Here is a 23,622-nt window from a genome sequence, read left to right on the forward strand (position 1 = left end):
TGGGAGTTGTAGTTTGGTAGCATCTGGATGGCCAAAGGTTCCCCAAACCTGCCTTATACCCTGAGCAGTACAAATGGAAATATCATACCCCCCCCCAACCTTTTCCTCAATACATGCAAAAATCATTCTAGAATTCCAGCTTCGTTATTTCTGTACAGAGTCTCTTTAAGGGTCAAAAATCCTCTCAAGGCTCTTCACAGAGGCAACCATCAGAACTAATTCAAGACATTAACCATCTAACACAATGCTACCATAGGTAAAGGCAGCAACACATAAAAGTATAGATCAGATGTGGGGAACATTTTGGTTCTCCAGATGTTGCTGAACTAGAATTCCCACCATCTCTGGCCATTGGGCATGCTTGCTGAGGCCGATGGGAGTTGGGAAACCAACCAAAACTGGAGGGCCACGGGTTTTCCAGAACTGGTATACACCATATTTGGATATGAATTGCTTGGGGAAACAAGGTATTTAAGACCTATTCAAAAACAATTGGAGAGGGGCACACACATATCTTTCATTGGAGAGAGTTCCATAGGGATGGGGCCACCACTGAAAAGGTTATGTCTCTTGTGCCTACCATGGATTGGATGGATTCTAGTGATAAGCCTATAAGAAAGATCCCTGTGGGCCCACAAAAATTCATATAGACATAGGTGAAGAAGAAGAAGAAGAAGAAGAAGAAGAAGAAGAAGAAGAAGAAGAAGAAGAAGAAGAAGAAGAAGAGGAGTTTGGATTTGATATCCCGCCTTTCACTCCCTTTAAGAAGTCTCAAAGCGGCTAACATTCTCCTTTCCCTCCCCCCCCCACAACAAACACTCTGTGAGGTGAGTGGGGCTGAGAGACTTCAAAGAAGTGTGACTGGCCCAAGGTCACCCAGCAGCTGCATGTGGGGGAGCAGAGACACGAACCCGGTTCCCCAGATTACGAGACTACCGCTCTTAACCACTACACCACACTGGCTCCCTTTAAATAATCCCACCACAAGCTGTTTATGGCAAGGGTGGGGAAGCTATGGCCCTTCAGATGTTGCTGGACTTCAGTCCCCACCAACCCTGATGATTGGGCATGCTGGATGGGGCTGATGGGAGAGTCTTAGAGACTAAGAAAAACATCTAGTGGGTACCAGATTATCCACTCCTGATCTAAATAGCTTCCCTTTCCCATTGGGGAGGGGGAAGACTGCTGCATTTACTCATCAGTAAGAGACGTTCCTCCTTATGAGCTAGCTGTTGTATATTTTAAATGCCATCCATCCACTTGCATTTTCCAACATCTGGAGAACTCAGGTGCCCCAGGTCTGCTCTAGATGGACCAATAGTTTGACTCCATATTGAGAAATTTCACGTGGTCATGGAATCTTTGATGCCATTGTCCTAAATCCAAAATGCTGCCCCCTTTTTATTTGGAGTCTCCATGCCAGCATTGCAAGGTAAACACCTAGCAATGATCTGTGGTTGAAGCTGCTCATTCATCAGTGACCCAAGGCTGTCAGAAGGGCCATGCTTTGAAATCCCTGTAATTACCCAGGCTTCTTTGTTTACAATGCCAGATTACAATCTCGGTGTAATAGAAGGGACAACACCCTGCTTGCTCCTTTCATGTTGCTTGTCATGGGTCAGGAGGAAACAAAATTAATTGCTTCTAGCCTGATTCTTCAGAAAAGGTCCTTCTTGCTGCTTCTGGGTGCTTCTGCCGTGCATGGGAGAATCTGGGTTGTATCCAAGTTCCATGCTGCACAGAGTAGGCCAGGCATGGCCAATCTTGGCCCTCCAGCTGTTTTAGGACTACAATTCCCATCATCCCTGACCACTGGTGCTGTTAGCTAGGGATGATGGGAGTTGTAGTCCCAAAACAGCCGGAAGGCTAAGTTTGGTCATGCCTGGAGTAGACCCATTGAAATTCAAGTCCATCCTTTCTCATGGGTCTACTCTATAATGTTGTATGCACTATAATGTTGTATACAGCACTCTGTCCATTTCAGTTTCTTTTTTTGTAGTTTTCAGTACAATTCACTAATTTCTTAATCATCTATCTATAATCTTTGCCATCCTCAGAATAGCACCCTTAATGTTAATGGGCATGACTTAGCTTATGGCAATCAGTCTTAAGCATTTTGCTGATCATTTCTTCTAAAGAGGTGTCAATCACATACCATCACCCCTTGAAGTGTTTAAAGCTAAATCCCTAGCTTAGTTATTATATGGGGCTCAGATTTGGCCAGACACTCACCTTGGATCTACAGAAGCTGTTCAATCTAAATTCCTAAGGCAATTTTTTTCCCTGTTCCATCCTGTGTTCCAAATTCTTCATTGCACTTAAATGCTAATTCCCCTCTGCTGAATTACAGATTTGGCACAGGAACCCACTGGTCCACTACCCTTAGTATCGCAAGATTGTCATGAGAGTGCTCGGACTAAAATTGCCAACCAAATTTGTGGAAGTGTGAATTTCTAATTATAGGTGTGTTTTAGCTCAGATATTCATTTGGGAAGTACACATTAGGCGGGCACACGTTGAAATGTGAATTGAAGCAAATCCCACTCGTCCCCATTTTGAAATTGGGGAGAAAATAACCTGCTGATTTGGGTCAATGGTCCATCTAGTCTCACACTCTTTTCACAGTTGCCAACCAGATGCCAATGGGAAGCCCTGACTACAACAGCAACTCTCCTCATCTGTGAGCCGCAGAAACTGGTACTCAAAAGGAAACTTCTGACTATGGAGGGAGAGTGTGGCCTTGTCCTCGTTTATCTATTTTTTCTATTGCTCTTTTAAAGCCATTCAAAATTGTGGCCAGTGTTGTCTCTTGTGGGAAAGAATTCCATACTTCATCTGTGCCCTGCATTAACTTTTTTTAATTAATTCATAAACAAGTCGATGGCATTTCTTAATCTCATCCCCACACATGATTGAAAGGACCCAAGAGAAGACAAGCAATCTTATGCGATGCAAAGCTTTATTCGAAACAAGGGTGTGGAATGTAGAATGTAGCTGCACTTAACATTACTGACAGGGTGTGAATAAAAAGAATGCAGAAAAATGACATACAGATAACAAAGTTTGGCTCACCAAGGTGTGATTTGCAAAGCAATTTGTAAAGTTATGCGATTGAGAACTTTGAGAAACAAAAAACTTAATTTTCAAAGGTTCCAGACATCAAAACTTTGGGTTCACTCCAAGATGAATTGTAGGTGTGCATGTGTGTTTCGGGGGCGATGAGCATTTCTCATCGCCCCCGAAACACAATATGTACTAAGCTCAGCAATGCTTTCAAATATCTTGAGTCTTCTTGGTCTTCCTGGAGATTTTTTCTTCTTCTGGGTTTACTATGGCCCACAACCAATAGAGCTGCAACTGTCATGCCTCCAGTGACTGGATGGGTATGATGATCCTGAGCCGTAGTAACACGGGTCACTGGAAGCAGATCGGCAGCTGTAACGGCGCCGGTAGGCATAGCGTGGCTGGTGGCAGCTGGGAGCATAGCATGGGTCGCAGGAACTTTCGCCGTAACCACAGCGGTACCCATAACCACGTGGTTCGTGGCAGCTTCCGCCATAACCACAGACACTGCTGTATTTACGTGGCTTGTAGCAGCTGCTGCTGCCTTGGCCGGAGAGGTAACCACAACCTTGTGGCTTGTAGCAGCTTCCGCCATAACATGGGTCGCAGCAGCTTCCGCCATAGCCAGAGCTGTAACCGTAGCCATGTGACCCAGAGCAGCTTTTGCTGTAACTGTAGAGGGGACTATGGACACACGGTTCATAGCAGCTTCCGCTATAACCGCAGAGGGATTTATAGCCACGTGGTCCATAGCAGGATTTTCCAGAGATGTAACCATAACCTTGTGGCCTGTAGCAGCTTCCTCCATAACTGGATTGGCAGCTGTAGCCACAAGGATCATAGCAGCTCCCGCCAGAGCCAGAGATGTAGCCATAACCTTGTGGTCTGTAGCAGCTTCCTCCATAACTAGATTGGCAGCCACAAGGATCATAGCAGCTTCCGCCAGAGACGTAACCATAACCTTGTGGTCTGTAGCAGCTTCCTCCATAACTGGATTGCCTGCTGTAGCCACAATGGTTATAGCAGCTTCCGCCATAGCCAGAGACGTAACCATAACCTTGTGGCCTGTAGCAGCTTCCTCCATAACTGGATTGCCCACTGTAGCCATAAGGGTTATAGCAGCTTCCGCCATAGCCAGAGACATAACCATAACCTTGTGGCCTGTAGCAGCTTCCTCCATAACTGGATTGCCCACTGTAGCCATAAGGGTTATAGCAGTTTCCGCCATAGCCAGAGACATAACCATAACCTTGGGGTCTGTAGCAGCTGCTGCCACCGTGATAGGGTCTGTGGCAGCTTGTGTGAGAGATGCTAGGGCCTGAGCTACTGATGCTTTGTGGTGTGTGGATCATTTGAAGGCCACCAGGTGGATAGTTGCTTAGAAGACTGATGCCAATCATCTTTCTTGGAAAGAGGCACACCTGAAACCCAAAAAAGCAGAAAAAATCATTGGTGGGAATTATCTAGTTTAGGGGAGGACCAGCAACAAGTCGCTGTGCCGCCTGATTAATTTCCTTTTTTTTACTTCTAACTCCCTCCACCTCCTTCTCCTAAAGAACTTCCTATTTTTCAGAACTGGCAGCAACTACTGGCGCAGCCAGACAGAGATATAGCATGGCGGGGGGGGGGCACTGGGGTAGTTGCCCCAGGTGCAAAATTCTTAGGGGTGCAAAATTTCAACACCCGGTACTGCCTCAATACAGCTGTGCGCTTCATTCGCCGAGCTCAGCTGAAAACGGCTTCTTCCATGTGAACCAGAAAGTGACCTCTCCGGACAATGGAATGACTTCTCTATTCTTATCTCCGCGGCTGTGATCTTCTGGGTGACACGGATGTCATTAGGCAGTTGAATGCGCATGCATACTGTGTCCATTTCCTTTCCTCAATTCCACATGGTCTCAGGCACTGGCAACCCATGCCATGCTACTGCAGCCAGGCAGCCTTTGAGGGCCCGCACACTAGGGGGGGGGGGCAGAGAGCATTGGCAAGAGTCCCCCTGGACTTGCTCCTCCTCTTCGCAGTTGTGACAAGCCTGCTCACCTGCCCCTCACTCTGGCCCCAGATGAGATGAACAAGCAATGGTGGCGAGAAATGGAAGTAGCTGCCACTTCTGTGTAGTGGCAGTGATGACAAAGAAGAGCAGCTGCCTAGAAGGGCAGTGAGAGGGTAGACTCAGGAGAGGCGGGCATTAGGGGTGTACTGTCAAAGGACTCCTGAAAACTTGGAGTCACCACCACTCCTCCTTCTTTCACACACAGATAAAAATCTACACATTTGTTCACCCTCAGCAGTTTATGGGATGAGTATCTAAGTTCTACTTTGAGTGGATGCCTTGAAATTAATGTACCCATTAGGGTGGTTCATAAAAAAACTTTTTTAAAAAATGCCTGCTCCAAAGGTCTTATCTTACTACACTAGGGATTTTATAGCGATATCTGAAATTTCATGCATATCAGTTAATATATTGACCCTCCTCCATGAAAATAGCTGTTTACTTGGCCATTTTCCTATGTTGTGAAAGCTGAACTTTCAATTCAGTGGAGCAGGGTCAATATATTAACTGATAAGCATGAAATTTCAGATACAGCTATATAATCCCTAGTCTAGTAAGATAAGACCTTTGGAGCAGGCATTTTTTTAAAAAAACGTTTTTATTAACTGCCCTATTACCCATATAAATCAGGCCCATTCAATGGGTTTACACTAAATAGGATGAACACTGAATACAACTCTACGTAGTATTATAGGTGGGGCTTTTTGGGAGGGGTCAGTCTGGATGATATCCATGGGCCCCTTCCAGTCCTTTGATTATGTATTTGTGAGTTTAGCATCTAGGAGTGGAAACCTGGTGAACCGGTCAGCCCAGTTCTTGGCCTTGGCTGGCCTCGTCAGCATCTCTAAGAGTTAGCTAAGAAGAGATTGGGGACAACTGAACATGCTTCCAGGATGGGGTAGGCATTTCCCATCTGACCTGACTGGATGCTGTATCATCCTAGGAAGGAGAACAATAGGCCAGGGGACCTGGTTTTGGTGTGTGATGCTGGAAACCAGAAGCTTGCCTTGCTCTGTGCTGAATCCAAAGCTGTGGGAAGTCCATGGGAACCTATTGTGGAGGCAAGATCTGTGGCGTGCTAATGCTGTGAGCCCCTCTATCCTACGTTCAGGTTGTATATGTGTAAATAAAACCCTATACCCCAAAGGCACCACAGTCTCCACTGACCTTCGTTCCAAGGAAACTGAACTCTGGGTAAGTTCTGGAACCAATGGACTGTCTCGCAGCTCTGAGATGAGGACGCATGCAACAGTATTTATAAATGTGTACGTAGGCCACAATATTTTGGGGGAGATGCATATATTACACAAGAAACCTTGCATATCATAGCCTACAGTCGCAATACAATTCAAACTAAAACGAGGCGATTGAAGTAGCAGCTGCAGATAGTTGTTTTAAAACATGGGGTCAGTTAAAAACAAGTAAGACAGTATAGTTTCGAGCAGCTAAAACCTTGTACCTTGTTAATCAGCTCTCCAGCTCAGAGAATGAAGATCTACATTAGAGGGGAAAGTGGCCAAGATAAGCATTTTAAAAAATAAACAAATAAATAAAAGTGCTTAAAGATTTGCTGTCGGTGAAGTTTAGCTGACCAGCACTTTCACTTTTGAGAGGACTCTCTACACCTCACTTTGCTTCATTCCCTTGTGATTCTCCATGAGACATTTTGCCTTCCAAAGCCTTCAGCCTTGGAGGGAAGGATGAATCCACAAGATAGGCAGCCAATGGATGAACAGACTTGCTACTAAATTGCCTAGAACCTTCTACATGAGCACTTGTGGCTACTTTGCATTTAATCCTCTCATTAGTACATCTATTCTGGTTGGCAACAAGAATGTAAGGAGGCATTGCTTCCATTGCTGCTCTGTGTTCCATGGAATCATAGAATCGTAGAATTGGAAGAGACCCCAAGGATCATGTGGTTCAACCTACAATGCAGGAAAGTCAACTAGATCATATAAGGCAGATGGCCTCTTGGAGGTTTTAAACCTCTGCTTTAGAACCTCCAAGGAAGGAGAGTCCACAACCTCTTGTGGGCATAGGCGCCGACTCCATGGGGCCTGAGGGGGCCCGAGCCCCCTCAAAAATTCGTTTGGGGGGGCTCTGCCCCCCCCAATAATTTAATAAAATTATTAGTTATATTATGCTTTGTAAAATCACAAAATTATGTTGGTATTTTTTATTTTCCTTGTTTGACGATAGTTACCTTTTAAAATACATTCAGTAATGAGTTAAAACAAAGCCACTCCCGATCTAGAGAGGGGGTGGGGTTGCGGGCTCTCAACCCATCAACAATCTCGCGGGGCTGGCGTCAGCCCCGCGAGAAGCGGGGATTCCCCCTAGCTCATTAATATTCACCGCCCATGGCGGCAGCCAATCGGCTGCCGCAAAGGGCGGGCCCTCACAGGTTCACTTAAGGTCGGGGCAGCCCGGGGCTCGCCCCTTTCGTTCCCCCAGCAGCAGCGGTTTGGAGGTCTTGGGCCCCCCCAATATTTTTTATAAGTCGGCACCCCTGCTTGTGGGAGTATGTTCTACTGTTGAACAGCTCTTACTGTCATAAAGTTATTGCTGCTGTTTAGCCAGACACTCCTTTCTTGTAACTTGAATCCATTGGTTTAGTTCCTAGCCTCTGGAGCAGGAAACAACAAACTTACTCATCTTCTATGTGACAGCTGTTTAGATATTTGGCAATGGCTAGCCTATCTCCTTTCAGTCTCCTCTTTACTAGACTAAACATAACCAGTACCCTCAACCATTCCTCACTGGGCTTGATTTCCAAACCCTTGATCATCTTCGAATCCCACGACGGGGTGAGCTCCCGTTGCTCGGTCCCTGCTCCTGCCAACCTAGCAGTTCGAAAGCACGTCAAAGTGCAAGTAGATAAATAGGTACCGCTGTGGCGGGAAGGTAAATGGGTTTCCCTGTGCTGCTCTGGTGCGCCAGAAGCGGCTTAGTCATGCTGGCCACATGATCCGGAAGCTGTATGCCGGCTCCCTCAGCCAATAAAGCGAGATGAGCGCTGCAACCCCAGAGTTGGCCACGACTGGACCTAACGGTTAGGGGTCCCTTTACCTTTATCCTATCTCCTTTTAGTCTCCTCTTTACTAGACTAAACATAACCAGTTCCCTCAGCCGTTCCTCATTGGGCTTGATTTCCAGACCCTTGATAATCTTGGTTACCCTCCTCTGCACATGTTCCAGCTTGTCCATATCCTTCTTAAATTGTGGTGCCCAGAACTGGACACGATATTCCAGGCGAAGCACCATTCCCATTCCTCTGCCATTTGTCTTCTGTCAAAACCAACATTACTCATTTCACTGTCCATTGCGGTGGAATTACATGACGCACACCATTAATTACACAAGTTACATTGTCCATACGTTATTCCACCCCCTTTATTTCAGTGCAAAAGAAACACAAGGCGAGCGGGAAAGGGAAACCTAATCCATTATGGATTGCTCATGGTTTGAAAGCAGCAACAATAATGAATCTCAATCCTATTCTCTGGATTAATCTCTGTTTCAGATATAGGATGATAAAGCAAACATCATCTGCTTCTAGATTCAGGTAGGTAGCCGTGTTGGTCTGATGCAGTTGCTGAATTACAATTTATTACCAAACTGAAAACTATGGAGAGACCTGGTCTGAATAGAGATATTGGATTCTTGTCTCATTACATTTTTGGTCATTTGCATATTATCCCTTGCTTTTTCTTGTAGGACTAATGGCAGTCATTAACAGTCATCAACAGGTTTACCATACCCATTGAACCTATCACCCATCTCCTACTACCCTTCTGAGAAATACCCCTCCCCCCCATCTCACTATATATAGGGGTCCGGTGACTTCTGTTTCAGAGTATCTGAAGAAGTGTACATGCACATGAAAGCTTGTACTGGTCAATTTTTAATTTTCATTTTTATATCATCTGCTTCTATTTATCTTTTTGTCAGAATTCTTTGACATCCCTGCAGTTTCAACAGCTTTCTAGGGTCTCCATCCAAGGTCTTTCTTGCTACCTGCTCCCTTAGAATAAAAAATAAAAAATGGAAGGCCGGAATATCTCTTGTGCAAAGCATGCCAATATGCTCTGCTACTAACTTATGACCCACCCCCAATTAACCTTGGCTCCCACCCCCAGTTTTTTAAAAATATATGCACAGAAACAGTTCACAAATTTTAAAAGCATGAATCAACTTGGGCCTACCTTGATGTCTGAAGAGATATTTCAGATGAGATCTTTTTCTGGAATACTGTTCACCCAGGAGTTCTTTTTTATAGATCTTCACACAGCCTAAGGGACCTCATCTACAAAAAGAAAATCTAATTAGATGTCAACCCAGTCTTCATACTAATCTCATATACTGGTTTAGTGCTTTTGCACCTTATTAATTTGCAGTTAACATGCTTCTCTACCCTTGTAATTTTAGACTCGCTGGAGAAGGTATTTGCACTATGTTATTAATACTTTCCCTAAATCCATGCAAACAGACAGGGGTTCTGGGAGATGTATCCCTGGCTAACATGTATTATTTGCACCAGGTATCACAAAGGAGATCAAATAAAGTAAAGAAAACAAGAGGGTAACTTTTTTGAAGGCATCTCTTCAAAAGTTTTTTTTTTTTGAAGGCATCTCTTCAAAAGCTCTTAGCTTGATGCTAAGGTAAGCCTCAAAGCCACAACCTGGACATTATAGCTTATAACAAGAGGGACACGGGTGGTGCTGTGGGTTAAACCACAGAGCCTAGGACTTGCCAATCAGAAGGTCAGCGGATCGAATCCAGCAAAACAGAACAGAAAGGGCTATTCTGCCCATCCGTATCAATGACCAAGAGTGCATTTAGTTGTGGGGATTGTTGTGTTAGTTTCCCTGGTTATAATTTTAGCTCTTCTGTCCTGGTTTTGAACATACGCACTACATTACCTGGTGCATAATGGAGCTGTGTGGCTTTACGATTGATGTACTGTCATGTAATTCACAGCAGTGGACGTGGTGAGACACAACAGCAGGTGTCATTCTGGACATGTCACCACCCTTTATACATAGGAACACTTCCTCATGATTCACCCATGAAAGTGGTGGGAAATAACTGCATGTCTTCATATATCCTCAAATTCCACCCCATGGTTTTCCAGGGCAATGGGGTTGCAAAGAGTTTTGTTTTGTTTTTCTGGAAGCAGTTAACACAGAAAGGAGTGCTGAACTTCTGCTACATTTCCAGAAGTGGCTTTTACACTGTGCAAAAGCAAAATAATAATAATAATAGCAGGTAAGGACAGAGGTGCCATCTTCTCAAGATGATTGAGAGGGGCCTGAGGCAACATCCTGACATCATGTGTGTCATGTTGCAAGGAGCCAGGAGATGGAACTGAACACCCTCTGAACATTAAGGGGCCCAGACCCTCAAAAAACCACAACCATTGGGGTGGGCGACAGTGCCTCAGCCCCTAGGAGCTGGCACATATGGGTAAGGAAATGTTGGGGAAATGGAACAAAGTGTTCTCTGAATGCTGCCATACTGCTGTGGGCAAGCCACCACTTTAGATGGCTGGAGGCAACCAACAATGACCCGGATCTGGGACAAAGAAATACACAACAGTGGTGCACGAGAATGTTTCCCCATCGCTTGGAAGAGGAGGTTCTCACACATATGGCCAGCATGAGGGTTGGAAGAGGAATCCATTTTAAGCAGATTTCCACATGGGACTTGACTCTTCCAATCATAGAACTGTTAGAGTTAGAAGGGACCCCAACCTGTTGCAATGCAAGAACCACAGCTAAAAAATACAGAATCATAGAGCAATTTGACTTACTTGAGCTCTGCTTGCAGTAGACCACTTATTTTATTGAATGCTTGCCTATATCCAAATTCACTGACATTTTTCAATGCCTGTAGCACCTTGGGTTACGTTACCCGCGGGTAATGTTAACTTCGGGTTGCGAAAGTGGCAAACCCAGAAGTGTTTTGCCATGCGCACATGCGCAGAATCGGTCCCTCTGGTTGCAGAAACCTCGGGATCCAACTGGAGCTCCAGAATGGATCCCGTCCACAACCGGAGGTACCACTGTATTATTTTTAAAATGGATGACTAGTAGAATGTGACAGAATTATATACAGAAAATCACATATATCCTCAAAGTTCAAGATGTTATCAAGATGTTAGCAGCTTGGGACCAGTTTACCTGTGAGATCCCCTCACCCAATATACCTGTCCCATTATACCACTGCAGAACTGGCACTGTTCCAGGTTGCAAATGATACCCATTTTGCCTTTGCAAGAAATTCGTCATTTAGTGTGCCAGCATCCATTCTTCAGAACCCCCTGACAATTAGCATTAGTCAGGTGCCTTCACTGCACTCTTCTTGGCATCTGTTAAAAACATTTTTGTTTAAACAAGCCTGCCTAGATATCTAGAAAGTTTACATGTGTTTTAATCTGTTTTCTTGTTTGCTCTATGTTGACTTTAATTATTGTTAAAGGTTTTAAATTGCTGTTTATAACCAAGACTTATTTATTTTACTGATATTTTCAGTGTTATTCTGTTTGTAAATTGCTTTGAGTGCTTCATTTGTTAAAACCAAGCCATTAATAAATAAACACATTGTGTCTAAAAGTCCCTATATTTCTGCAGCATAATTTTATATTAACATACAATTGTTGTATGCATTTGGTCCTTTAGAAATCACAAAGTGTATTATATATTACGTAATAATATGTATAATAATGCATATATAAATTATTTGTCATATAACAAAAGATTTTATTTTGAGTTTATTGGACTCCATCATAATGGCATATACAGGGCCTATCAATGATGACATGGTGCTGGAGGTGTATGTAATAAGGAAAATGCTTATTTGAAACATATATATTTATACAATGTTTGGTGTTGGTAAATTTTTTTTTTTTGGGGGGGGAAATATTGGGATGTGTAAATATTATTGTGGAGAAAGTTGAAAATTTTGGGAGATAACAACTTAAACTATCTTTCTAGTATATGTGGCTTGAGAATCAATCAACGCAAATGGATCATCCCTACCCCTACATCTGCAAAAAGATTGATATTGATACATTGGAAGGACAAAAATATGCCACCCCCTTCGATCAACAGATAGATGACATGACAACTCTTGCAAACCAGGAATGGATCACTTTCAGAAGAAGATTATGCATGGATAAATTTAATGATATTTGGAATGTATTTATCAAAACTCTAGGGACCCATGAATCAATGTATACTTGAGGGAAACAATAAGTTTCCATATCCAACAGTATAGTTGGATAAAGAATAAGTTTATCCAACTATACTATATAGTTCTGCAACCTTAATAATAATAATAATAACAATAAAAGCAATAAACACATTCTGTAAATAAGTCCTATATTTCTGCAGCATAATTTTATATTAACATGAAATTGTTGCATGTGTATATTTTATGTGTTTGCTAATTTAGGAATTCCAGAGTGTATTATATACTATAATAATATGTATAAGAATGCATTTGATAGTTGAGAACTGTTCATATAGTGGAGCCAGCAAAGAAATCCCATAAACACATCTTTCCTTAACATCAAAGTGAGATAGGCACTAGAAGAAGAAAAATATCCATGAGGATTTAAGCAAAATCCTAATCCTATATGACGTTAATGGCAGCAATTAATGTAATGTGTTGCCTTTACTTTAAGATGATAGAAGGCTAAGGATTAAGATATTTTCTTATTTCTCCCATTTAAGTTTTGTTCAGGAAATCTGGAAGATCGCCATGACGATTGTGGCCTAGTTCATAGAAGGACGAGAGATGGTTTGGGTAGAACAACCTTTTTCCATCATATAATTTGAAGCGGGTGTACAAAAGGAATGGAACCAGCTATTAGTAAAATAACACAGTTCATGGTGCATGTGGAGCATCACCAGGGGCGATGCCTTCTAGACATGTGGTATTAAGAGGACCTTTTCATAACCTTCACCCACTGAAGTGGTAATTAGTTGATATTTGGCATGGTCAAAATGACAAAGTAAATGTCTGGCCCTTTCAGAAGCATAATCCAGGGATTCAATTCTGTTCTCGCTAATGAAGGTTGGCTGCCTTTTCCAGTCAATAATGGAGACACAAGATTTAATTAGAATGACGTTTCAACCTCTGCCTTAGGACTGCAGAACAACCAATCACTGGGGACTGGTTGATCAACAAATATCAGAAGCAAATGTACATGCATTTATTTCTTAAACCCCACAATCTAATGTTTTATTACAGTGGTACCTTGGTTCCCAAATGGCTTGGGTCCCAAGCAAATCAGATCCCGAACATCGCAAACCCAGAAGTGAGTGTTCCGCTTTGCAAACGTTTCTTGGAAGCCAAATGTCAGTTTTGGCTGTCAATATTGTTTCCGGGGCCGATCAGACAATCAGCCTTGGTTTGAGAATGTTTTGGAAGTCAAATTGACTTCCAGAACAGATTGAGTTGGGAAACCAAGGCTCCACTGTATTATTATTATTATTTATTAAAAAAAAAATGAGATGATCTTTAGCAAAATAAATGTTAGATGCCCCGAAACAGGGCATGGGTGGTTCTGCTTTCTGCTTCCTTCACACACACCAAATGTTGGTCTATTTTCAAAGGAACATATGATCAAATCAATAAAGAAATGGGAGGGGGCCATCAGAGAAGCTAAAGGGAATGACTACATAACCCACGAAGCACTGCAGGTGTGACCAAAATGCATATATGCAGCTACCAATTTGTAACGAGAAACTGCTAATTTCAGCAGCAATTTGTGAGCCACAAGGTCCTGATGTTCTCTCTTCTTGTTCTCTTTGAAAGTTTTCTTTTACGTAATGGGAATGTATATGCCCAAGTAAGGGGGGGAGCAGTTTGGTCTTTGGTCCACATACATTTGGGGTAAAATTCAGATTCTAGCAAATCCTACCAGAAGGAAAAAGGTCAAAGTTCTCAAAACTGATCCCAAAGATTAGACAAAACGAAGAACATCTTCACACATAGCACATAATTAATGTGATGGACCCAAGCTTAGATGGCCTAGTTTTAAAAGGAGAATTGACACATTTATGGGGTATCAGTCTATCAATGATCATTGGCTAAATGGAGCCAGTGATTAAAGTGTTGGTCTAGGGTTCAAATCCTCCCCTCAGCCACAAAGGTCACTGGGTCTCCTTGAGTCGCTCACTATCTCTTATGCAACATCCACACATTTACATGGCCTCAGCTCAGTATACCTGAAGGAGCATCTCCACTCCCATCGCTCAGCCCGGACACTGAGGTCCAGCTCCAAGGGCCTTCTGGTGGTTCCCTCACTGCGAGAAGCAAAGCTACAGGGAACCAGGCAGAGGGCCTTCTTGGTAGTAGCAGCCGCCCTGTGGAACAACCTCCTGTCAGATGTCAAGGAAATAAACAACTATCTACTTTTAGAAGACATCTGAAGGCAGCCCTGTTTGGGGAAGCTTTTAATATTTGATGAATTATTGTATTTTAATATTTTGCTGGAAGCTACCAAGAGGGGCTGGGGAAACCCAGCCAGATGGACGGGCTATAAATAAATTAGGAGTAGGAGTAGTAGTAGTAGTAGTAGTAGTAGTAGTAAGGTGCCACTCTAAACAGCAATGGCTCCACCTAAAAAATTATCAGCACCCTTAACAAACTACATCTCCTATAATTGTTGGGGTAAGCCATGATTGTTTAAAGTGGTATCACAATGTTTTAAATACAGTGGTACCTCGGGTTACATACGCTTCAGGTTACAGACTCCGCTAACCCAGAAATAGTACCTCGGCTGAAGAACTTTGCTTCAGGATGAGAACAGAAATTGTGCTCCGGCGGTGCGGTGGCAGCAGAAGGCCCCATTAGCTAAAGTGGTGCTTCAGGTTAAGAACAGTTTCAGGTTAAGAATGGACCTCCGGAACGAATTAAGTCCTTAACCTGAGGTACCACTGTATATGACATGGACTTGGTCTTCGCCTACTTCAAAGGATTGTGGTGAGGACAAAATGAGGAACATCGCCTAAAGGTCCTTGGAGATAAAGTGGGATATATATATATTATAATAAATGAACAAACTTCAATGTTTTGTGGCAGTGTATTTTTATTTAATTTTTTAATACCAGGGATTTGGGGGCTGGGGGGAACAGCAGGTGAAGGCTATTCAGTGGCCGTTGGTGTCTATTGAGACTGGTGGGGTGGAATGCATGGAAGCCAACAAATTCTGGAGCCAGAGCCAATGACAGGTGGACCCACCTGATCTGAGTGTTGTCCCCTAGTGACACTAAGGAGGATGGAGCAGGCAGGCAGACCATTCCCTGGACTGATTGTAAGTAAGAAGGCAGGCAGTTTGTAGGAGCTGGCTAAGGGCAAATTGAGGTTCACGGGGCAGTGGCCCCTTGCCCTATCCTGCTTGTGAGCTTACCTGAGATGTTTGCTTAACCTCTGTAAGGAACATGATACTCAGATAAGAGGTATTTGGTTCTGATTGGGCACTTTTCACTCTCTCTCTCTGTGACTTCTTAGGTTCCTCAAATTTCAACATGTAATTAATTTTTTAATTAATTTTAATTAAATATTACAAGAATATAAAAAGAAAAAAGAAATAGAAACAATACATAAAAATACATATTTATCTATGCATTCTTCAAAATGCAGACTGGAAAAGAAAAGAAACGAAAGATAGAAGAAAAGAAACAAGAAAAAGAAAGAGAAAAAAACACTTAATAATCAACAATACCAAATTCGTATTTCAAACATTACAATATATAAATCCTAGTTAAAATATTATAAAATTTTAGCATGTAATTAATGAGTTAAAACAGAGGTAGCTAACATATGGTATCACTCCAGATACTTTCAGGAACTCCGCTAAGCCCCTTGACCAATGGCCACTAAACAATAGGAGATGTAGTCCAACATTTTATGGAGCACCACACAGTTGACAGGCAAATGCCTTTGGGGCTCTGGGTAACTTCCATTTCAGTGAAACAGGAATCCTCACTGGAAGCCTCTCCAGTAGTAAATAGCCCAATAGGCATGATATGTGGGTCACATATACCTTGGAGCCAGCCAACTGTTTGGCTAATGCGGCTCATAAGTCTAATATATGGACTCCTGGAACACAAATGACACTTAATTTCTTAAAATTAGAGAGACTGCAAGGGTGTGATGGTGAGCCCAGCCTAAACCAAATTATCTTTCTGAAAATAAGGGAAAATATGTGGGTGCTAATTTTGGACTTCCGGTTTATTAACCATCCACATGTACACTCTATACACCCAAGGGAAACTCTATAAGAAAGGTCAGCATCGCTGAGAACTCTCAGAAACATCTTGATGATTTCTATCAACCGTGATCCAGGTAAGTCCACTTTTGATTTATCTTACACAGAGACATGTGAAGAACATATTTAACTAAATCAATGGACCTGAGTTTGCACCATAGTGAGATACCTTCTTGAAATCAGCTAAAAGGCAGTGGGGCCAACAGATTTTAGGGAAAAGGGAACCGTCAAGGATGAATGGAATTGTGGCGAGGAATTAAGGGAGGAAATTTGAAATTCAAAACAAGAGAATTTTAGTTGCCTGTGTTGTTGTTGTTGTTGCTGCTGCTGCTGTTGTTGTTTATTGTTGTCATCTTCCTCCTCCTCCTCATTGTGCCTGATACATTAATGAACAACAAACACAAACACCATCAGATAACAAACTCAAAGAAAGATATGGGGTAGGGAAATCACAGTGTGTTTACTCAAAGCTAATGTGACTAAATTGAGCTTTATTCTCATGTAAGTGAGTGTAGGATTGCAGCTTCAGAGCTGCATGCAATGTTGTGGCTTATCTGATGGGACGTGGGTGGCACTGTAGTCTAAACCACTGAGCCTCTTGGGCTTACCAATCAGAAGGTCGGCAGTTCAAATCCCTGCAAAGGAGTGAGCTCCCGCTGCTCTGTCCCAGCTCCTGCCAACCTAGAAGTTCAAAAGCATGCCAGTGCAAGTAAATAAATAGATACCACTGCTGTGTTTCCTTGCACTCTGGTTTCCGTCATGGTATCCTGTTATGCCAGAAGCAGTTTAGTTCTGCTGGTCACATGACCCAGAAAGCTGTCTGTGGACAAACATTGGCTCCCTTGGCCTGAAAGTGAGCTGAGTGCTACAACCCCATAGTCACCTTTGACTGGACTTAACCATCCAGGGGTCCTTTACATTTCCCTTTTGCCTTGTGGCTTATCCACGCTTACCTTTCCTCTGCTCTTTCCAGACATGGTCCATGATTTAAAGCCCTGCATCCAGGTGCCCTTTATTTTGCTCCAGAGCATGGGTAGGCAAACTAAGGCCTGGGGGCCGGATCCAGCCCAATCGCCTTCTAAATCTGGCCCACAGATGGTCCGGGAATCAATGTGTTTTTATATGAGTAGAATGTGCCCTTTGATTTAAAATGCATCTCTGGGTTGTTTCTGGGGCATAGGAATTTGTTCATTCCACCCCCTTCAAAATATAGTCTGGTCCCCCACAAGGTCTGAGAGACAGTGGACCGGCCCCCTGCTGATAAAGTTTGCTGACCCCTGCTCCAGAGCTTTTCCTGCAGAAACCCACTCTTTAAAGCTCAATTGGAGCAAACACGAATCTGTGGGAAACCTGAATGGACATTTGTTTCAATTCAGCTTTAATTGACATTTGCTTTGATTCAGTTTTTTGTGGGGAATGTTTGGGGCAAACAAACAAACAAAGGCATGCTGGGACATGCAGCTGTAAAGTGCAGACATTTGCCTGGAAAGAGCAGAGCAAAAAGTAAGTGTGGACAAATCCTTTGTCTCATCTAGAGTAGACCAGCAGAAATGAATAGAGATGGCTAACTGAAGTGTGTCTACTGTGAGCAGAATTTAGTTGGCTATCACAGTCTGGTTCTTGTCCCTGTCCTTCCGCATTGGCTCAGCTATAAACCCATGCTGTCCGCATTTCAATAATCTCAATTAACTTCACATTTAATTAAATAGAGTAATAATTGATAGATGGCAGTTAGATGCTATGTAGATGATAAGTAGATCTACAGAACTATCTTAGGGCTGCCAGACGTCAGGAATTTATTGGACATACCCAGGATTCATCTGCCAAAAATGATGCCCGGGCGAAATTTACGAAAATCAGTCATAATGTCCAGGAGAGCCTGAGTGCATGGCAGCCCATTTTGGATGTATTGATTTGGCAAAAGAAAAAAAAGAAAAGAAAAATTAAGAAAAACTTTGCCAAAAACAATAGAGCTCAACAACTTTAGTGTCCATATTTTCTCTTTTTGAAATATGGTAACCTTAATATTATCTATCTACATCTCTACATGCCTATTTCTAGGTACCTCACTTTTGCTCTTATAGAGAAAGAAAGAAAGAAAGAAAGAAAGAAAGAAAGAAAGAAAGAAAGAAAGAAAGAAAGAAAGAAAGAAAGAAAGAAAATAGATATATTAGATAACTAGATCTCTGTATCTATTGATCTCTCTGAGCTGAGAACTGCATCAAGGGAATTGGATAAACCAAACCTTGTGGATAACTTATTTCCAAGGCACACATTAGTCTAAGAGTTGACAGAGACACTTCCTTCTCAGCCCTGAAGCAATTGGTGAACCTGCACAGCAAATGGGAGTGGGCTTGATTGCTGCTGCTCCTGTTGTTCCTCTTCTTGTTGTTGTTATTCTGGTTAATAACAACAAGAACATAAGAACTAGAAATGTGGGAGACATCTGTCCATGCTGTTTCTACAAGCAAAGGACTTTCCTCTCATTTCACTTTCTTTTACACCATTCCAGATCCATCTCCAAACCAAGAAGATGACTTGCTACAGACCCCAGGATTGCTGGAATCCATACAGCTCGAATTGGGGAGGCAACCGGGTGAGAAGCTACTGCCGCCCCTCGGGGAATAGTTCTGGCTGCCGCTACCCCCCTGGATATGGCTGTGGATCTGGATCCAGCTGTGGCCCTACTGGCTATAACTCCAGTTCCAGCTGTTATGCACCTCAGTACAGTTCCAGCTGTTGCTCACCTTGCTACAGTTCCAGCTGCTGCACGCCTCGATACAGTTCCAGCTGTTGCTCACCTCGCTACAGTTCCAGCTGCTGCATGCCTCGATACAGTTCCAGCTGTTATGCACCTCGGTACAGTTCCAGCTGTTGCTCACCTCGCTACAGTTCCAGCTGTTATGCGCCCCAGCACAGTTCCAGCTGTTGCTCACCTCGCTACAGTTCCAGCTGTTGCTCACCTCGCTACAGTTCCAGCTGTTATGCACCCCAGTACAGTTCCAGCTGTTGCTCACCTCGCTACAGTTCCAGCTGTTGCTCGCCTCGGTACAGTTCCTGCTGCTGCTCGCCTCGCTACACTTCTAGCTGTTGCTCACCTTGTTATAGTTCCAGCTGTTGCTCACCTTGCTACAGTTCCAGCTGCTGCTCACCTCGCTACAGTTCCAGCTGTTGCTCACCTCGGTATAGTTCCAGCTGTTGCTCACCCCGCTACAGTACCAGCTGCTCACCCTGCTGCAGTTCCAGCTGTTGCTCACCCCACTACAGTTCCAGCTGTTGCTCACCCCGCTACAGTTCCAGCTATTGCTCACCATGCTATGGCTGCTCTTCAGGGAGCTGCTGCCACTCTGGTGGATACCGGAGATACCGCCGTAGCAACTCCTCCCCATGCTAAATTGGGACAGGAGTGTCCTCAAGACAGGAAGACACAACACAAATAGGAACAAACGATCTGTAACGACTCAGAACAGCTTTCAAAGAACATGGGCTCCCAGATTATTTTCAATGAAGTCAGTTTTTGTGTGTGTCTTCAGTACTTCTGAAAGTCAAGAATTAAGTTTCTTGCACCTTTGAATGGAGGACAGGTTCTAGATCATCCTTCGCCAACATGGTGCATTCCAGATGTTTTGGACCACAACTCCCATAAGTCCTAGCCAGCTGGGACTGTTGAGGATTGTACTCCCAAACACTTGGAGGGCATCAGGTTGCTGAAGGCTATTCTAGATGTTCTTTATTATATAGCCACTGCATATAATACTGTATATACACATTTTTCTCCTTACTAGTCTTGAGCATCCAAGAGATGCCCATAAATTATTCTGCTTGTTTCTTTTTGCGGGAGGGGGAAATAAGTATTGTACCGTGGTTTTCAAACTGTGTTCTGAGGAAACTTGGGGTTTACGGGCGTTTAAAAATCAGCAACACACAACATCAACCTCTGTGAGCAGAGCTAAGAGGACAGGGAATCACTGAAGAACCAATACTTTGAAATCTCATTCTAAAAAGAAAAATCATTTCCAGTTCCACACACCCCTTCTATTTCGATTCACAATTCATTCACATGTCCCTTGACATATTTCACAAGCTGCTGTGCTAAAGGCCATCTCCACAACACACATTAGAAGCACTGCTAGACAACTTTAACAGTCATGCCCCCACCTAGCATCCTAGGATGTGTGGTTTGTGGAAGGTTCTCTCACTCTCAGAGGTACAATTCCCAGAGCAACGTAACAATCAATCACTCTTCCCAGGGGACTTTGGAGGGGAATAGTGGTCTCCCAAGAAACTCACAGCACCCTTGACAAACTACACTTCCCCAAATCATTTGGAAGAAGCCACGACTGTTTAAAGTGGTATCACAGTGCTTCAGATGTAAGGTGTGGATGTGGCCAAAGGATAAGATATAGTTAAGAAGAGTAAGGAAACATCAAAACACACAGTATGATGTGAACAATTGTTTTATTTATTTCCCTCCAACAACTATGGCATTTGCACTGAAACAGCAGCATCACTTTTCATGTAGTTATAAATGACAAATGCAATGGACACACACACACAGTGTGTAATTCAGAGATTTCCTTTGAATTAGTTTCAATGAATTGGTTAAATCAGAATTAGTTCACTCCAAGCACTCTGCTGGGACAGTGAAAATATAATTACAGCTCAACATTTAGAAGAATGTTCTTGTTGCTGTCTCCACTGTCCCAAAACAAAAGACAAAGCAAATTTAAAAGTTGATGATGACTGGTTTTCACACCACTCACATCTGCTCCTCCAAAACTATTTGAAAGTGTTCTCCCCAAGGTAGGAATCATGAAAACCACTGTTTCTCAAACCCATTTCTGGGATGGCCACCAGCTTAGGGCTATTTTGCATATTATATTGAGTAGCAGGATCATGGCAGCTTTTGTGGTTGCTCCGCATCCAGCCAGTAATGTGTAGAACTTTAGCCGGCGTGAGTTTATCACAGGAATTTCTGGTGAAGGCACATCCTACAATGGCCAGAACAATTTGTATATATGCCATCTGGCCTAAACCGCGTAGCTAGAATGTGGTTTAGGCCAGTGAATGGTGGTATGGGGAAGATATGTATTGCTAAGAGGGAAATAAATCCTCCCCTTTTTGCTTGTTGAGATTGTTCATCATGGAACAAAGGGTGGGGTGTCAGAAGAAGCCCTCAACATGATCCAGACAAGTGGCTACTGTTGGAAAGAAAATGATTTATAGGACACAAGAGGGACCTTTGCATGTTAGTTAGGTAGGGTGGCTGTGCATGTTAGGTAGGTCAGTATGTGAGAAGGAAGGAAGGATTCCAGAGGTCAGGAGATGGCCATTCAAGATTAGATGGCATTTTGGGCACATCTAGATTGATCCATGGAGGAGAGATCTAGCCACAGCTGTTCAACAGAATAGCTAAGAATTGCACCTCTATGTTCAGAGACTATGGGCTGTATTCAGTTTACTCCTACTTAAGAGTGGACCCATCGAAATAAATGAGCATGAACATCAAAATCAATCCACCTACTATGAGTAGGAATTAGTTGTGTGCAGCCCATCATATCTCTGATTAATAGATGTTCCTGGAGACTAACCACAAGGGAGTGTATTCTGCTTTTCCACACAACCCTTGTGTATATCTCTGGGGAACATGGTGAGCCTGTAGGAAACAGGGTGATGGATTGGATAAGCTCATAATATTTTTGGTCTCATCCATCATGACACATCATGTTCTTAAGTAACCTTGATATTACGTCTTCTGCTTTGTAATGAATAGTTCTTTCCTCACTTTCTTATTATCATTAAAGTATGCAGTGAAGCATTTACCTGTGTTCATCTTTTATCACCAGGGTGGAGGACCCCAGGAACCATGGCTGAATGTTCCCTTTTCATCTAACCCTTTGGACCAGACCACATACCTTCCCTCTGGCCTGGTCGCAGCCCTATCCAGCCTTGCTTCACAAGCTCCAACATCTTGTTCTCACAGTGACCAATCAGATCCCTCTGGAAAGTCTGAAAGCAGGATCTGAGTGCAACAGCCTACTTGTGATTCCCAGAAACTGACACTCAGAGGCACACTGCCTCCATGTCAGTCTTTGGAGAATCGGCTTCGTCCTCCGTGGCTGTAAATGAGCAGATCAAATTAAAGGGAATTCTTACCAGTTAGTTTCTTTAATAAACACTGCGAGGGACAAAAGAAAGCATCTAACAAAGGGGTCATCAAAGTCTTTGTGGCTTGGGCCGGTTTACGATCCGCACTGGGCCGGAGTCCATGCACACACACATGCATGTGCATGCATGCATGCGCAAACACTATTTCTGGCACTCCTTCTGGTGTGGAGGACGCATGCACAGCTTCCCATTGGCTGCAAGAGCTTCCTGCAGTCAATGGGAAGCTGGCCAGCATCACAGAAAGCGCTCCCTGCTCTGCGCCAGTTTAGTATGACTCATGGGACCAACCAAGTGGGCAGCGGGGGTCTTCGAGCAGGTGGCAGGGGTCCATGGGCCACTTAAACGACCCCCATGGGCCGCTTGTGGCCCATGGGCCTTAGGTTGCCGACCCCTGATCTAACCAGAATGGCGGTGCTCCCAATTCATTTCACTCCTCCCTCCTCCGTCCCTATTAATATACGTCACTCCTACTTGTAATCTGAGCTTGGAGCCTCTGTGCTTTCTCTTCTGACACTTTCTGAGCTCTTCTTGACCTTGGGCTGAGCGGAGGAATGCTGTCCAGAGACTGTGAATCTGTTAACTCTCTCTCTTCCAATGTCTCTTCACCTAGCTGTTCCCCATCCAGTATTTCCCAGCTTCTGCCTTCTGGAATTTGCCCCTCTGCAAACCACTGTTCCGAATCTATACTGTCCTCCTGCTCCTGAGAAGATTCAGGATCAGGAGGAGGGGGAGGGGGTGCATCCCACCATTCTTCCTAAGTGCAGCCCTTTTCAGCATGACTTCCCAGCAGCATCATGAGTGAACATAATCACGGTGGTTGGTAGCCACCGATAGTCTCATCCTCTATGAATTTGTCTAATACTCTTTAAAAACCACCCAGGTTGTTGACCACCACTGCCTCAGGGGTGTGAATGTGGTCCTCTAAGCCTTTCCATCTTGCCCCCAAAACTCTCCCCACACTGCACCCTCTCTATCCAGGCCACACTCTCTATTGACCCTGCTTCACACCTCCTTTAGTGCTTTTGCCTGGCTGGAATTGTCCTTGAACACAGTC

At 43.6% G+C, this 23,622-nt stretch overlaps 1 protein-coding gene and 1 long non-coding RNA gene across 17 annotated transcripts; one reads left to right on the top strand and one right to left on the bottom strand.

The window, feature by feature from the left end:
- Positions 1-2,942: 2,942 nt before the first annotated feature.
- On the bottom strand, positions 2,943-22,562 carry LOC309358545 (uncharacterized protein). 16 transcript variants are annotated; one of them, XM_081891798.1, is made up of 4 exons: positions 19,620-22,562; positions 19,148-19,568; positions 9,325-9,425; positions 2,943-4,484 (listed from the first exon to the last, which is right to left on the bottom strand). In XM_081891798.1, exon 4 carries the CDS (start codon positions 4,461-4,463, stop codon positions 3,330-3,332), a length of 1,134 nt encoding a protein of 377 aa, XP_081747924.1. In that variant the 5' UTR covers positions 4,464-4,484; positions 9,325-9,425; positions 19,148-19,568; positions 19,620-22,562; the 3' UTR covers positions 2,943-3,329. The 16 variants fall into 16 exon arrangements, with proteins under 16 accessions (XP_081747924.1, XP_081747916.1, XP_081747929.1 ...); XM_081891790.1 differs by having other exon boundaries at positions 19,148-19,444; positions 19,526-22,562; XM_081891803.1 differs by having other exon boundaries at positions 19,148-19,471; positions 19,526-22,562.
- LOC309358774 lies at positions 15,782-22,218 on the top strand. Its single transcript, XR_014163583.1, has 2 exons — positions 15,782-16,477; positions 18,913-22,218. It is a non-coding gene; the product is annotated as an uncharacterized lncRNA (long non-coding RNA).
- Positions 22,563-23,622: the final 1,060 nt, after the last annotated feature.

Source organism: Podarcis melisellensis (assembly GCF_964234715.1).
Source record: "Podarcis melisellensis genome assembly, chromosome: 16".
NCBI classification, from domain to species: Eukaryota; Metazoa; Chordata; class Lepidosauria; order Squamata; family Lacertidae; genus Podarcis; species Podarcis melisellensis.

What these genes read in the sequence shown, in the direction of transcription:
- LOC309358545 (XM_081891798.1), bottom strand. Translation starts at nt 4,463, where the DNA reads ATGATTGGCATCAGTCTTCTAAGCAACTATCCACCTGGTGGCCTTCAA.